Consider the following 13761-nt stretch of genomic DNA (forward strand, 5'->3'; position numbering starts at 1 on the left):
CACCGACTCAAAGACAGCCTACAGAAGCTTCCGCAGGGGGGTAATCTCCTCCGCGACCCAAGCCATTCTAGCCAAGCACAAGCCTCCGGGAAGAGCCATAGAGCTCATGTGGGTCCCGGCTCACTCACAGGTAGCAGGCAACACCATCGCCGACTACCATGCCCGAGAAATGTCAATCCGGGCCGAGCACGAGCCGGAAGAGCTACCGCACCCGGTTACCAGCTTTCGGGACATTACCCGGATGTACCGAGAAGAAAGGTGCAGACTGCCAGAACCGCACCCCAAACTCACCAGGCAACAACAGACTATCCTGCGTCGAGCGCAGGCGGGATCGCTTGCGCATCCCGTACTGATGAACCACATGTACCCTGCGGAATACGATATGCTCTGTCCTTTTTGCAGAAGAGAAAAGGGCACCCTGCCACACGTCTTGGCAGAGTGCACAGAACTGAAGACCCCCCCTCCTCCCCTTCCCACCAACACCCCCAATCCCCAACCCCTTGAGCGATGGGAGACCTTGTTAACCAGCCCCGCCCTACCGATTCAGCTCGCGCTGACGGACAGGGGCCAGGAGCTGCTGGAAACATATGGGTCCCGTAACTAGGGAACCACCTCGTCTGGTGCCTGCGTGCATCACCGATTTATTTCGGGCCCAGTAAATGTTGCTTCATCATCATCATCAAAGGCAGACACACATGAGCCTCCACCAATAGGTGCGTACTCTAGACTGAAGTCATGAGCCAGACAGCCAGTGACACTGCCGACAGTTGAACATGGCAGCCCACACTTCAAACTGGGCAGAGTTACGTCAGCGGGACTATTTCTTTAGTCACGGAGGAAACTGGCTACCGCGCTTCAGTCATCTGGGCGAGGCCTCTCCTGCCTGGTTAAGTTGTTCCCGATTATAGCTATTGCAACTAGTTCACCGCTTATACACTCAATTTAGCTTTGTGACAGAGATGCCCACCGAGGTGGCGGCGTCCTCCTCGCTATCTCAAGATTTTATATCATCACGCATTGACGTCAACACTAACCTATAAATCATCTGAATGTCTTTAATAATTGGTCACCAAAAAATAGTCATTTGGCATTTGTTACCGTCCGCCCACACACACTAATACCTTTGCCCCAGAACTTCATGACGGTATTAATGATATTGTCTCACATTTTCCTTTATCCCCCATACTCTTATTCGGTAACTAACTTTCCTAACATAATGTGGAACACAGAACCAGCTGTTATGTCACCATTTTCCCTCAAGCATCCATTTTTTTAAGACCATGCTCTCCGATTTCTTTATCGCAATTAACCACTCAAGCTACTAGAATCACGCCCATTTCGGCCAATACCTTTGATCGTATTCTTACAAATAGACCTGAATTTCTTTCTAGTATTTATGTGCCAGGTATAAGTGATCATTCGCTACTCTCCTTTTTTAATAATGCACATGTTTCATAAACAAGCAAAATACGCAAAACAATTTGCAACTATGCTAGAGCTAACTTTGAGGCAATCAACAATGAATTAGCTGATTTAACTAACACGTTTCTGACTAACTTTAATAATATTTGGGGTTTTACGTGCCAAAACCACTTTCTGATTCTGGACTCCAGAAATTTTGACTACCTGGGGTTCTTTAACGTGCACCTAAATCTAAGCACATGGGTGTTTTCGCATTTCACCCCCATCGAAATGCGGCCGCCGTGGCCAGGATTCGATCCTGTTCTGACTAACTTTGGTGAGCGTCCTATCCAACATAACTGGGACATGTTTTCAACTAAAGTAAATCAATTAATTTAAAGATATATCCCTGTTCATATTATCACATGTAATCTTCGAACACCATGATATAACCCCCCCCCCCCATATCAAACAGCTTTCTAAGCGGAAAAAACATCTATATTGCTTGTCCAAATTATCATCCTCAATTGTGCTGGACAGTCTACAAATCTGCATCTGATACTTACATCGCAGCATTAAAGGAAGCTAAAGATAATTTCATGTCGACTACTTTACCCTCATTTCTGACATCTAATGTTCGAAAATCTTTGCATATGATTAACCCCAGTCTTGATAACTCCATTGCTTTAGTAGACACAGCTGGCAACCCCATTCCACCTATCCAATGTGCTACTATTCTAAATGACACCTTTTTAAGAAATTTCTCCATGTTTACAAATACTCATCTTGCACACATTATTCATTACAGTTACTCATTCATGCCTCCCATTATTGTTGACACAGCCGGAATCATGAAACTCATCAACAACATGGAGCACCATTCGTCACCTGGTTATGATTCTATTGATTACAACTTTTTGAAAAATACTTGTGTTTACAGTTCAATCATACGAACAAATATATTTCAGCAACCACTTAACACATCAACTCTTCCAGCTCAATGGAAAATTGGAAAGGCGATTCCAATCTTCAAATCGGGCGATAAAAGTTCATTTAATTATCGGCCCATTTCCATTACTAGTACATGCTACAAACTCTTTGAACACATTATATTCTCGAAACTTGTCACCTTTCTTGAATCTAACTCCTTTTTCTCACCAGCTCAACGTGGCTTTCGGAAATCATTTTCGAGTGAAACACAGCTCGTATCATTTACTCATAAACTACACCGCATTCTTGATCGTTGTTCTTTAGTTGAGTGTACTTACTTAGATTTTTCCAAAGCATTTGACAAGGTCTCCCACATACTTCTACTTCATAAACTGTGGGGATGCGCAACTCTCACGCGTCCCCTGATACGTTGTTTTCCCGCACGGCGCGTCTCCTGTAATCCGGCTTCGCCGCGTGGCCTGGCGCCCGCGGCGGTCGGAGTGATTGACGCGCAGTACGAGAGAGGGCACGAGTGTTGCGCTGCTAACGCCGCCGACAGGCGGGGTTACTTGGGCACCGAAAGACAAGGCGCTAGCTCTTTGGTTCGAGATCGTCAAGCAGTGCGGACGTGCCGTGCCGCGCGTGCGCCGACCCGTGCTTCTGCGAGACCGTCTCGCGTGGCCTCCTTCGAACGCGCCACCGTTCACGTGACCGCACGCGCGAACGACCAGGCGTTGGGATTCAGCATGGGGCGAACATATTCGCTCGCTATGCGGTCGCGGCGAGTTGGACTTCTAGATTTGTCGCGCGCCCATCGGCATGTTTTGTGGATAGCAACTCGGCTAGCAGGCATTGATCTATGAAAGGTGCAATAAATGCCCTTGTGATTGTTTGCACTACTGTGTTGTCGTTCCTTTGTCCCAAGAGTATGGAGGAGAACCCCACAAAACTTAGGTTAATATTGATCGTAGTCTTTTTGTGTGTGTATGCGTGCGTGTGGATCGAAGATTTCCTTTCAAACCCAATTTGTTGTAGCCAATGAACATTCTTCTAACCAATATCCTGTTCAATCTGAGTACCACAAGGCTCCGTATTAGGCCCCCCTTCTTTTTCTCATTTACATCAACCACCTTCCTTCTCTAGTTTCTTCTAATATTTATCTTTTTGCTGACTGCGTAATTTTTCATGAGAAAGTTACTGATAATGATGCTAAATTCTTCAATCAGACCTAAATTCTAGGTCTAACTGGTGCAACACTCTGCTAATGGAATTAAATATTAACAAGCATAAAGTGATGCGTATCTCTCGTACATATAGTAGTCCTTTTACGTATTACCTGAACTCTCCCTTAGCCGCGGTTTCCTCCTATAAATATTTAAGTGTTCATACCACGTCCAATCTAAGTTGGTATTTGCATGATGGAAGATAATTGACGATGCTAATCGCATGTTAGGTTACTTATGCCTAACTTTGCAGGAGCTCCTTGTCTTTAAAGCTCTTGTTATATAAAACACTCATTCGATTGAAATTAGAATGCGCCACTCCAAGCACTAACAATTTGGCTGCTTCATTAGAAATGACACAGAATCGTTCTACTTGCATCATCTGTTCCTGTTATAAACGCACTGCCAGTATAACTTTATGAAATTGGTTATGTCTCTTCCATCATTAGCATCCCGCCGAAAAAAATTTTCGCTCGAACTCTTTTCATAGGCTTTACTATCACCCGACCATCTGTGACAAATTCATTCTTCAGACAAATTATATATCGTACCGTGTTGACCATTGCATTAAGGTTTGTATCGAGCCATGTCCCCCAATACTGAAAACCTTCTTTACTCTTTTTTTTACCTCATACTTCACAAGATTGCAATTGCCTTTTTTCCAGCATTGTTTCCATTTATGATAACACCCGATTTAAATCTGCTTTAGCTAACATTGTATAATTAGGAGTTAACATGCCTTACTTATATGCTTTGTTATATTATTATGCACTACGCTTATTGTCTACCCACTCCCCACTGTAATGCGTCGACCCTGAGGGTAAATAAACAAACAAACACAAAACTACCTTCAACTTATTTTTTTTAATTCTCTGTCAAATATAAGGTTTAGTTAAACAAGGTACAGCACTATGAGTGGCAGCACAGTGGCAGGATAACTACGTGGCTTTTGCATGCTTTGCTTTTATTTATGATTTTTTTCTGTGTTCTTTTTCCATGGAAACTGTAAGTACGTAGCCTTTTAGCACGAGTGTTTTTGCATGATTATGCACATGATAATGGTGTGAATAATTCTAGATTATTTTAAGTGCCAACTTTATTGCATTGTTTTCCTTATGTGGGAAAATAATGGCCACTACCTTCAGCCAAGCTAACAACGCCAAGCTAACGAGCACATTACATTAGCCACCACCAATTCAGCTTTACCACATCCTGCGTCAAGCGACTGCAATGTTGCACATGATCCTGTTGTAATACTGTATTCCCGCTTCCCTTGTGCAGCCGATAATTAAAGTACCAAAGTGCAAAAATTCACTTGCGAGGCAGAATTACTTCAGTGTAGCAGAATATCCACATAATAGAAAGGCACCTCAGAAACAGCTAAGAAAGTTCGCGTAAATATTATCCACAGTCACAACCAAAGTCTTGCAATTATATGCCTACGATCAATTGTATCCTGCAACATCATACATCATATGAGCACTTAAGATTTTCTTTCCTACTGCTGAGCAATCTCATGCCACCTTCTTGATGTTTCATGGTATCACAACTACTGCTGAATGATCAATACATGGCTACAAGCAATCGCTAAAGTGCTGCATTCAGGTATTGCAGCGACGACTTCATTGGCTTAAAATTTTTCGTGACATACTTGAATTATAATGCAAACAAGAACTTGAATGACTGTGATCAATGGAGGGTGCAACGATCACACATCACGTGGTCGACACGTGGTGTCGCTGGTTGTATTGTAGTGCAGAGACCCCAGTGCAAAGGCAAATGAGCCTAAATTGCCAAGAAAAATGAATGCCATCATTTACAACTGCACAACCACCGTGGAACAAACAGAAACTAAAGGATTTGTATGCTGTGCGCAGGCAAGTAAAAAAGCAGCAGCTAGCAGGCAATGCAACATGCCATCCACACCATCGTGGTTCAGTCAGTGTCTGCCAGGCAGCAACTTGGCTCGATCTCACGGCTAATACTGCAATAGTTTCATTTCTGTTCTGCATTTATTTTATTTGAAAGTGAGAAAAGAAAGAAATCAAAGAAAAGCTACATCATCGCAGTATAGGGCAAGTATTATTGCACGGTGCGACCAAACCATATATGCTATCGGCACCAAATGAAACGCGAACAGCGGTGCACGTAGCAAAGTTCTCACTATCTAACAGTCATCACTGGAAATACTCACTCATCCAGTTTGCCAGCTGGAGGAAAGGATGCTCATCTCAGAGCAATATTTTAGCTTTTGTTCATGCGAAGCATTCTTTACCTCATTCTTGGCACTTTGCGAGAGGTAGGTAGGTTCCTGTCTCGCCTTGCTTTAAGGAAAATAATTCATTCATGACCGATGTGGAAATCGAACCTCTGCCATCAAGTATAGCAGCCAGGTGCTCTAACCATTAGGCCGCGGTCACAAGCATGCTTTGTTCAGTTCCAAAGTGAGCCAGCTCTTTGAAATGCTTGGCACCATGTACCGTTTGGACAAGCTTTAATAAAGGTCCTGCAGGACGCATGTCAGCGCGCAGTGGGCGTCTCCCACGCAGGGACCGACAGGGAGTACCTGGCAGCCGCTGTGTGAGCCTGCTGGACGGCCCATTGCTGGTCTTATAGGCGCGGGCTTCGTAGGGTCTTCTCCCACTTGTGCGAGGTAGAGTCAGGCAGAGCGTTTCTATACTCCCAGAGCATGTGTGCAAGTGTCGCTGTGACCCCGCATGAGGGGCACGCATTACCGAGTGCCACTCTGTCATCTTCTTTTCTTGTGACAGCTCACACTTTGAGGCATTGCGTTAGACTGTATTATCTTTGGGACTGGCCCACTTTGCCCAATACTTTCTTTGTAGCAGCTTATGCTATGTAAAAACTGTGCAACGTACAGATTTTAACAATCGCCCAGGTTAATCAGGTTCTAGCATTTATTCGTCCAAGTACAAATGCCATCGTCGTTTTAACGCACACCACATGAAATAGCCATATGTATGTATATACAACTAACACGTAGTCGCTGATGATGACATCACAATCTGTGCCTAGGTTAATCAGGTTCTAGCATTTATTCGTCCAAGTACAAATGCCATCATCGTTATAACGTACACACATGAAACAGCCATATGTACATATATACGACTAACATGTAGTCACTGATGATGACATCACAATCTGTACTTCTCTCGCTTACGTTCATGTACTACCTATGTAGAACCCAACCATGTCGGCTTACGTCAAACGGCCACCATAGAAATCATGCCATTACCGTCATACGATCGTCTACAACATGGCTGTTGTCGTGCTGCTGTCATCCCACACACATTTGTGACCCATACACCCGAATACTCAACTGACAGGAATAGGTTGGTCCCCCTAATATTGTTTTGCAGAACATCAAGCAATGCTGAGTGGCCAAGTGCCTGCAATATGCTTCGCATACCAAAGATTCCCACAGTGTGTGGGATCTAAAAAATGAGCAGAATGGCGCACCCTAAACCACATCGAGCACCTTCAACGCAGGCCACAGGGACAAAAGGTCATCACGTGCTTTCACTCTCTCCCCCACTCTGGCATTGGATGGCGCGCATCATAAGACAGCGCGCACTCACTTGTGAAACGCCCCGTACTGTGGCTGGCTTCCGCACGCCCCCTATAGTTACTGCCTGCTTGACATCCGTACTACAGTACCCGGGGTCAAAAGTAAGTGAAACACACCCACCTGCACCATCCTTCACAAGACTGCCGCCACATTTGAAGAGCGACTGTCGGGCCGCGTGTTCGTTTTCACTGACAGCTCGGTCCTCAATGACGGGTCCTCAACCGCTGCCTGTGTCGTCCCAGAACTCTCGTTGCATAAGACGTGCGGTCTCTGCCACGGTTGTTCCTCAACGGTTGCCGAACTTGCCGCCCTTACCCTGGCTGCCGATTTACTTTTCGAGCGCCTCCCCCCATTCGTCGCCATACTCACCGACTCCCACGGGGCGCTACTCATGCTCGCCAAAGGGGAGAGAGGCCCCCTCATCGCATAATGACTTTCCTTGAAGTTTGGTTACGCACAACAAATGGGCTGTGATCTGATTTTCCAATGGTTTCCTTCACACATCGGAATCGACGGTAATGAATGAGCCGATCACCTCGTCAAAGAGGCATACTCTCATATCACGCCCTATACCAACTTCGTCTCCCTGTTTGACACGGTGCACCAACTAGTATCGCATGCAGTCAGAAATAAACACCCTGCCAATCGCACCGCCGCCGGCCTTCCACCCCGGCCACTACCAAAACTAGGAATCTCATGGGCCGATACGGCTCCGCATTGGCTGTTTCAAAACTGCTGAGCACTGAACTCTCGCCATTGAGGCACTGTCAGTTCCGTCTGCCAGAATTGCACTGCTGGAGTTGATGAAACACTCGCACACATCCTCCTCGACTGCGCGGCTTACAGCCCAGCTCGGGAAACATTAATCACCTTGTACCAACGCCTAGGGCTCCCCACAGCCCGTCCTGAGGATTTTCTTTTTCCTAGGGGTTTTTTATGTTTACTCAAAAGAGCCTTTGCTGCTCTAATTGAGTTCCTTGATTCCTCCAACCTTTATACACGGCCATAAGCCCCATTTCACTCTTCTTTTTCTTTTTTTTCACGGCCTTATGCTCATCCTCCTCCATCTTTATTTCTCTCAACTCTTTTATTCCCCTTACCCCTTATCCATGCAGTACTGTTGAGGTGACTTCCTAAGCGAGAGACAGTCACGGTACTGCACTTATATTTTCTTTTTCCCGCTTTAATGTCACTTACTACTACTAAAATGTTTTTCTCTGACTTTTCTCACTTTCAAATGAAAGAAGCAGAAGAGAAATGAAAATATTGCAGTATAGGGGGATAATCATCGTGCAGCGCGGTCAAACTGGATGTGCATGCCTGTCAGTTGGTAATGAGTGGACGGTGCACACTATACCTTCAGTTATCCTTCGGCCATGAGCTCTGTTGTGCGCGTATCATTTGACAGCTATAGTACATGCATATAAACACATGTATAAACACATATTAGATACAAACACATGTACATACATAGCAGATGCAAGCCTTACGCATGATAAAGCTCAATAAGTACAAAGCATTCAAATGTTTATTTCATAATTTAACGAATACTGACAATGTTGCAATTTTAACTTCTTCCTCCAATGTATATGCATTAAAGGCAGAGCTGTAGCGCTCTTGTTAGAGGTGCTGCAGTACTAGAGGCCTCAGCATACCACTTTATTCCAGCAAAACGAGAAAAAAAAAACAGATGAGAAGAGTATAAAATTGACTCGCCCTCCCGACCTTGTGAAAGTGAATGGCCAGCAAAGCTGTCAGAAAACCACTCAAATGCCGTCGATGGGGATATGAAACGTTTTATTGTTCTGCCTAATCAGCACAACACAGCTGTTGAGCATTAGAATTTTGCACTCTTCAACCCTCATCATATTCACGCTGCTTTTGGGAGTCTTAACTTTGCGTGGTCTACCCACAGAAGTCTGACAATAAACTGAATGAATTTCTAGGCAGGTCTCCCTTTTATATATGAAGTTTCTAGACTTTACTCACTGATTTGCATGCTGCTGTTGCCCCCTTTCCCACCCAAGCAGCGTATGCCAACTTAATCTTTACCGGGAAACGCACGCGGGGAGAAGGAACATGCCTCGCATTGTTCACAGGTACCTTATCATCCATCATGTATTCTGACACTTTTGCACTTTTCTTTAGTGAAATTAATACTGAGCTGGTGTGTTGTATCATCATCATCATTATCAGCCTGGCTACGCCCACTGCAGGGCAAAGGCCTCTCCCATACTTCTCCAACTACCCCGGTCATGTGCTAATTGTGGCCATGTTGTCCCTGCAAACTTCTTAATCTCATCCGCCCACCTAACTTTCTGCCACCCCCTGCTATGCTTCCCTTCTCTTGGAATCTAGTCCGTAACCCTTAATGACTATCGGTTATCTTCCCTCTTCATTACATGTCCTGCCCATGCGCCCCCCCCCCCCCATTTCTTCTTCTTGATTTCAACTAAGATGTCATTAACTCGCATTTGTTCCCTCACCCAACTGCTCCTTTCTTATCCTTAATGTTACACCTATCATTCTTCTTTCCATAGCTCGTTGCGTCGTCCTCAATTTAAGTAGAACCCTTTTCGTAAGCGTCCAGGTTTCTGCCCCGTACGTGAGTACTGGTAAGACACAGCTGGTTGTACACTTTTCTCTTGAGGGATAATGGCAACCTGCTGTTCATGATCGGAGAATGCCTGCCAAACGCACCCCAGCCCATTCTTACTTCTGATTATTTCAGTCTCCTGATCCGAATCCGCGGTCACTACCTGCCTTAAGTAGATGTACATATTCCCTTACCACTTCCAGTGCCTCGCTACCTATCGTAAACTGCTGTTCTCTTCAGAGACTGTGAAATACTACTTTAGTTTTCTGTAGATTAATTTTTAGACCCACCCTTCTGCTTTGCCTCTCCAGGTCAGTAAGCATGCATTGCAGCTGGTCCCCTGAGTTACTAAGCAAGGCAATATCATCAGCCTATCGCAACTTGCTAAAGTATTCTCCATTAACTCTTATCCCCAATTCTTCACAATCCAGGTCTCTGAATACCTCCTGTAAACATGCTGTGAATAGCATAGAAGAGACCGTATCTCCCTGCCTGACACCATTCTTTATTGAGATTTTGTTGCTTTCTTTATGGAGGACTACAGTGGCTGTGGAGCCGTTATAGATATCTTTCAAGTATTTTTACATATGGCTCATCTACACCCTGATTCCGTAACGCCTGCTTGACTGCTGAGGTCTCTACTGAATCAAACGCTTTCTCGTAATCAATGAAAGCTATATATAAGGGTTGATTATATTCGGCTGTGTGCTGTAGGCCTGATTCCAAAGAAGATATGTACCTCCTTTGCATATTTTTTTTTTTTTTCTGGCGGACACCAATAATCCCAGCCAACTAGAGGCTAACAGCTTTGCTAACCTTTTTATGCTGACTTGGACCACTGGGTGCATGCCACTCGGTCTGTGTCGGTCTTTCATGAACTGTATGACGCCAACTTTGGTCACTATGTATGTGCCACTGGGAATGTGCCACTCTACAATGATGAAAAAGGTCCTGTGGCGCTTCTTTTCTCCTTTTCTAGCACAGCCCTGGTCACCCATGTGAGCTGGTGTGAAGACAGGCAAGAAAGAGGAGGAAGAGGAATTTACAGTGGGTGGATCCGAGGTTGGGTCTCTCACAACTGCTGAAATAAAGTCGCAAAGTTTTTAACTGTGCTTAGTATCCCACAATCCCGTAAGAAATCTGATGCTAAGCGGAATCAAACCTACGTTACAAGGGTTCCTCAAGGACAGCAACTAGGCACATTAGCAGGCTGTGCCACCAATGCACGAGTATGTGCCACTTGTCAATTAACGCCTTTCACACCAATGCTTCAGTGAGCTGCAACCGTGAATACATTAGGTACGTGCTGCTCTTCAATGAACCTCCCACCAACTTGAGTCACCGAGTATGTACTGCACTGAGAGTGCAGTAAGTAAGAGAACAATTCTCAGCATTTGCAAGCATTGGGAAGTCACACTTCTTGTCTTGAAGGCCATGCACAGACTTCTCAGCAGTGCCACCAGATGGTGCAGCATGTCCAAAAAGAAGTGCAAGAGAGGAGCCCAGCTGCCCCACAATGCGTTTCTCACCATTCACACACCTGGGCGTGCCATTTGGAGGCCAAGCGCAGGCTTCGCGGTAGCGGTGCTAGATGGCGCCAAGTGCTCTTAAGGAAGCACAAAGTTCCACTGCAGCACATGCCCCACATATAACTCCTTTCGACAGTGGCAATATGTTGTGTTGCTATATTGATTCCATGCCAACACATTACCACCAACAGTCATTGTGAGATGGATTGTGCAGCAATTTTTTTCAGTGCAGGACAACGCCTCACAGTCTGACGGGCTTGTCTCCCACAGAGCTACCTGTGGGCTAGTAATTACATCCACCTCTTAATGCCCTGTGCCCTGATCTCAGGAATAACATGATTACCATGCAACTTAAACAGAAGATGTGACAAGACAAAGGAGCATCCGTCCATAATTTGCTATGCCCTGGTTCTCAGGTCAATTTTCTCAAGCAAATTTAGGCCTGGACCTCTGTGGTTGCCAGCAACTGTTATCAGGTCAACAAATGCATCATCTGCACAAGTACAAACAGAAGACAGATTGATTTGCCAAAGGCATGATGACCATATCATATTTGACGACCGGATATTCCCAGTTGCACCAGAATCTAAAGCAGAATTCAGAACTGACCTGACAAAGTTGTTAACAGCCATTAGGTGTCTGAATTAAACAATGTAAACATGCTTCTTTTTTTTTTTGTCATAGGGACTGCACAAAATGATATTTCACATTGTTTAGAAACTGGAAATAATACTCAATTCAATATTCTAATTATGTTTTTCTTGAATATTCATATTAGGCAACAAAACTCGGCTACTTGAACACCTCTACAGCGATGCCTTCATATAGGCCACCTCCCCGACCGAGTTTCCCAACTGTCTTGAAGATGCCTGAAGTGTATCCATCACTAAACGACCTTGTGATCTTTGATGAATACCGCTGGAATGGTACCCTAGATGTCCCCCCAAATTTATTTCTTCACTTTCTGGGCACCAGTTTACCCATGTAACCAATTCATGGCAATTGCATAAGGTAAGCGATGGCAGGCAGAAGAAAGCATAGATACTGGAAGGAAATGCAAGTACTATACTCGCAGAGAACTTTTCTTGGCTATGAAGCTAAGGCTAGGGAACCAAGCGCACCTCTTTCACTGAACACTGTTGGAAGTAGTCCCGTGGTTTTGTTCAAGTTTCCTTACATAGAACATGGAAAATAATATTTTTCTGCTTTTACAGAACCAATATGTAATAGAAATGGCAAGTAACATTCACCAGTCAGCTACTGATTTTTTTGTTTTTTTAGTTTTGCCCTTGAGTATTTGTGGACCTAAGACCGTGACACGTCTTACACATTTTTCAAAAGCAAAATGGCATGTTCGTCACCAGGTGAGTATTCGTCACTTGCTGTGCCATCAGTCAGCTTCTCAGAGAGGCTGTTGACCAAGTTCAGCAACATATGACTGTCAAAGGACACAAAACAAGTGTTTGCAGCGTCTACATAGAAACCAAGCGAGCCCTTGTGGATACAGGGCTATTTGATTCAGCCAAGTTTCTCTGCACCTTCTGCACCTATTCACGGTGCACTGCACCTAGGCCTTCGATTCCCCGAGGTGCAACGGTGCACCCTGAACCCCCGTGCTCGATTGAACGGGGTGCAAGGCAAGGTGCCGCCGCGGTGCAGTGCACCCTTGAACCTTGCAGCGAGTCGGTGCAGCCCAGCACACCATAACTGGCACCCCTTGCACTTTTTTGGTTGTGGTGCTGTGCACCGTTTTCTGAATCGAACAAACCTTAGAAAAGCCTTTGGCATGTACAAACAAGTGAGTGAGTTGACTACTGTGCTGGAGCTACTGACGCTGAGGTCATATGGCCACTTCGGGGCTCCAACACGGGCTGCATTGCTCGCTGTTCAGAACTCAGTACACATCGGATGTGTAGAAACATTAATTCACGCCGAGTTAATTGTCTTTGCCTTCACTAAAGTAGTGGAGTTAAGCAAGGTCGGAGAAATCTAAACCGAAACTGGTGCAAACCTCACCTGAACTACACTGCATATGAATACAGTCATGTGCAGAAGCTCTGCCACCGTAGCTTTCGCTTGACAGCCAAGAAAAGTTGTCTGCAAGTACACTGCAGCAGATTAAGCCCTGTTTAATAAGCACATGTTGCAAAGCAAGAAACAGTTTCTGATGCAAACCTTTAAGAAGGTCCTGTGGAGCATAGATGTAATATTGCAAATAGTGAGACTTGCATTCCTTTGCAGTCTTCGAACACACATGTTTTGCAATGTCACTCCTGAAAAGCAAAAAGAAATGAAATGTCTTTCAATAAATTAGTTCCTCCATTCTGGTATCTGTATATATAACCACACCAAGCATGACACTAGTGAGCATCGAAGATCAGCAGCCACAAGACAAGCATGCACGTAAACTTGTATCACATCAAAACTTATCTGATGGTTTTGTCATTTTTATGAAAGCAATGAAGGGGGCTAGTTGGTGAACGTTCATGGTTA

At 44.8% G+C, this 13761-nt stretch overlaps 1 protein-coding gene across 7 annotated transcripts in view; it reads right to left on the minus strand.

Annotated features, from left to right (window-relative positions):
- The window catches only part of Ada2a (Transcriptional adapter 2A), a 278034-nt gene that overhangs the window by 157036 nt on the left and 107237 nt on the right, over window positions 1-13761 (minus strand). For all 7 annotated transcript variants that reach the window (XM_075684082.1, XM_075684078.1, XM_075684081.1 and 4 more), the window contains exon 3: window positions 13444-13541. Coding sequence is in view for 6 of the 7 variants with exons in the window: in XM_075684078.1 (XP_075540193.1) it covers window positions 13444-13541 (98 nt within the window). In the remaining variant the exon portion in view is untranslated. The remainder of the gene's footprint in view (window positions 1-13443; window positions 13542-13761) is intronic.

This window comes from Dermacentor variabilis, chromosome 3, assembly GCF_050947875.1.
Source record: "Dermacentor variabilis isolate Ectoservices chromosome 3, ASM5094787v1, whole genome shotgun sequence".
NCBI lineage: Eukaryota > Metazoa > Arthropoda > Arachnida > Ixodida > Ixodidae > Dermacentor > Dermacentor variabilis.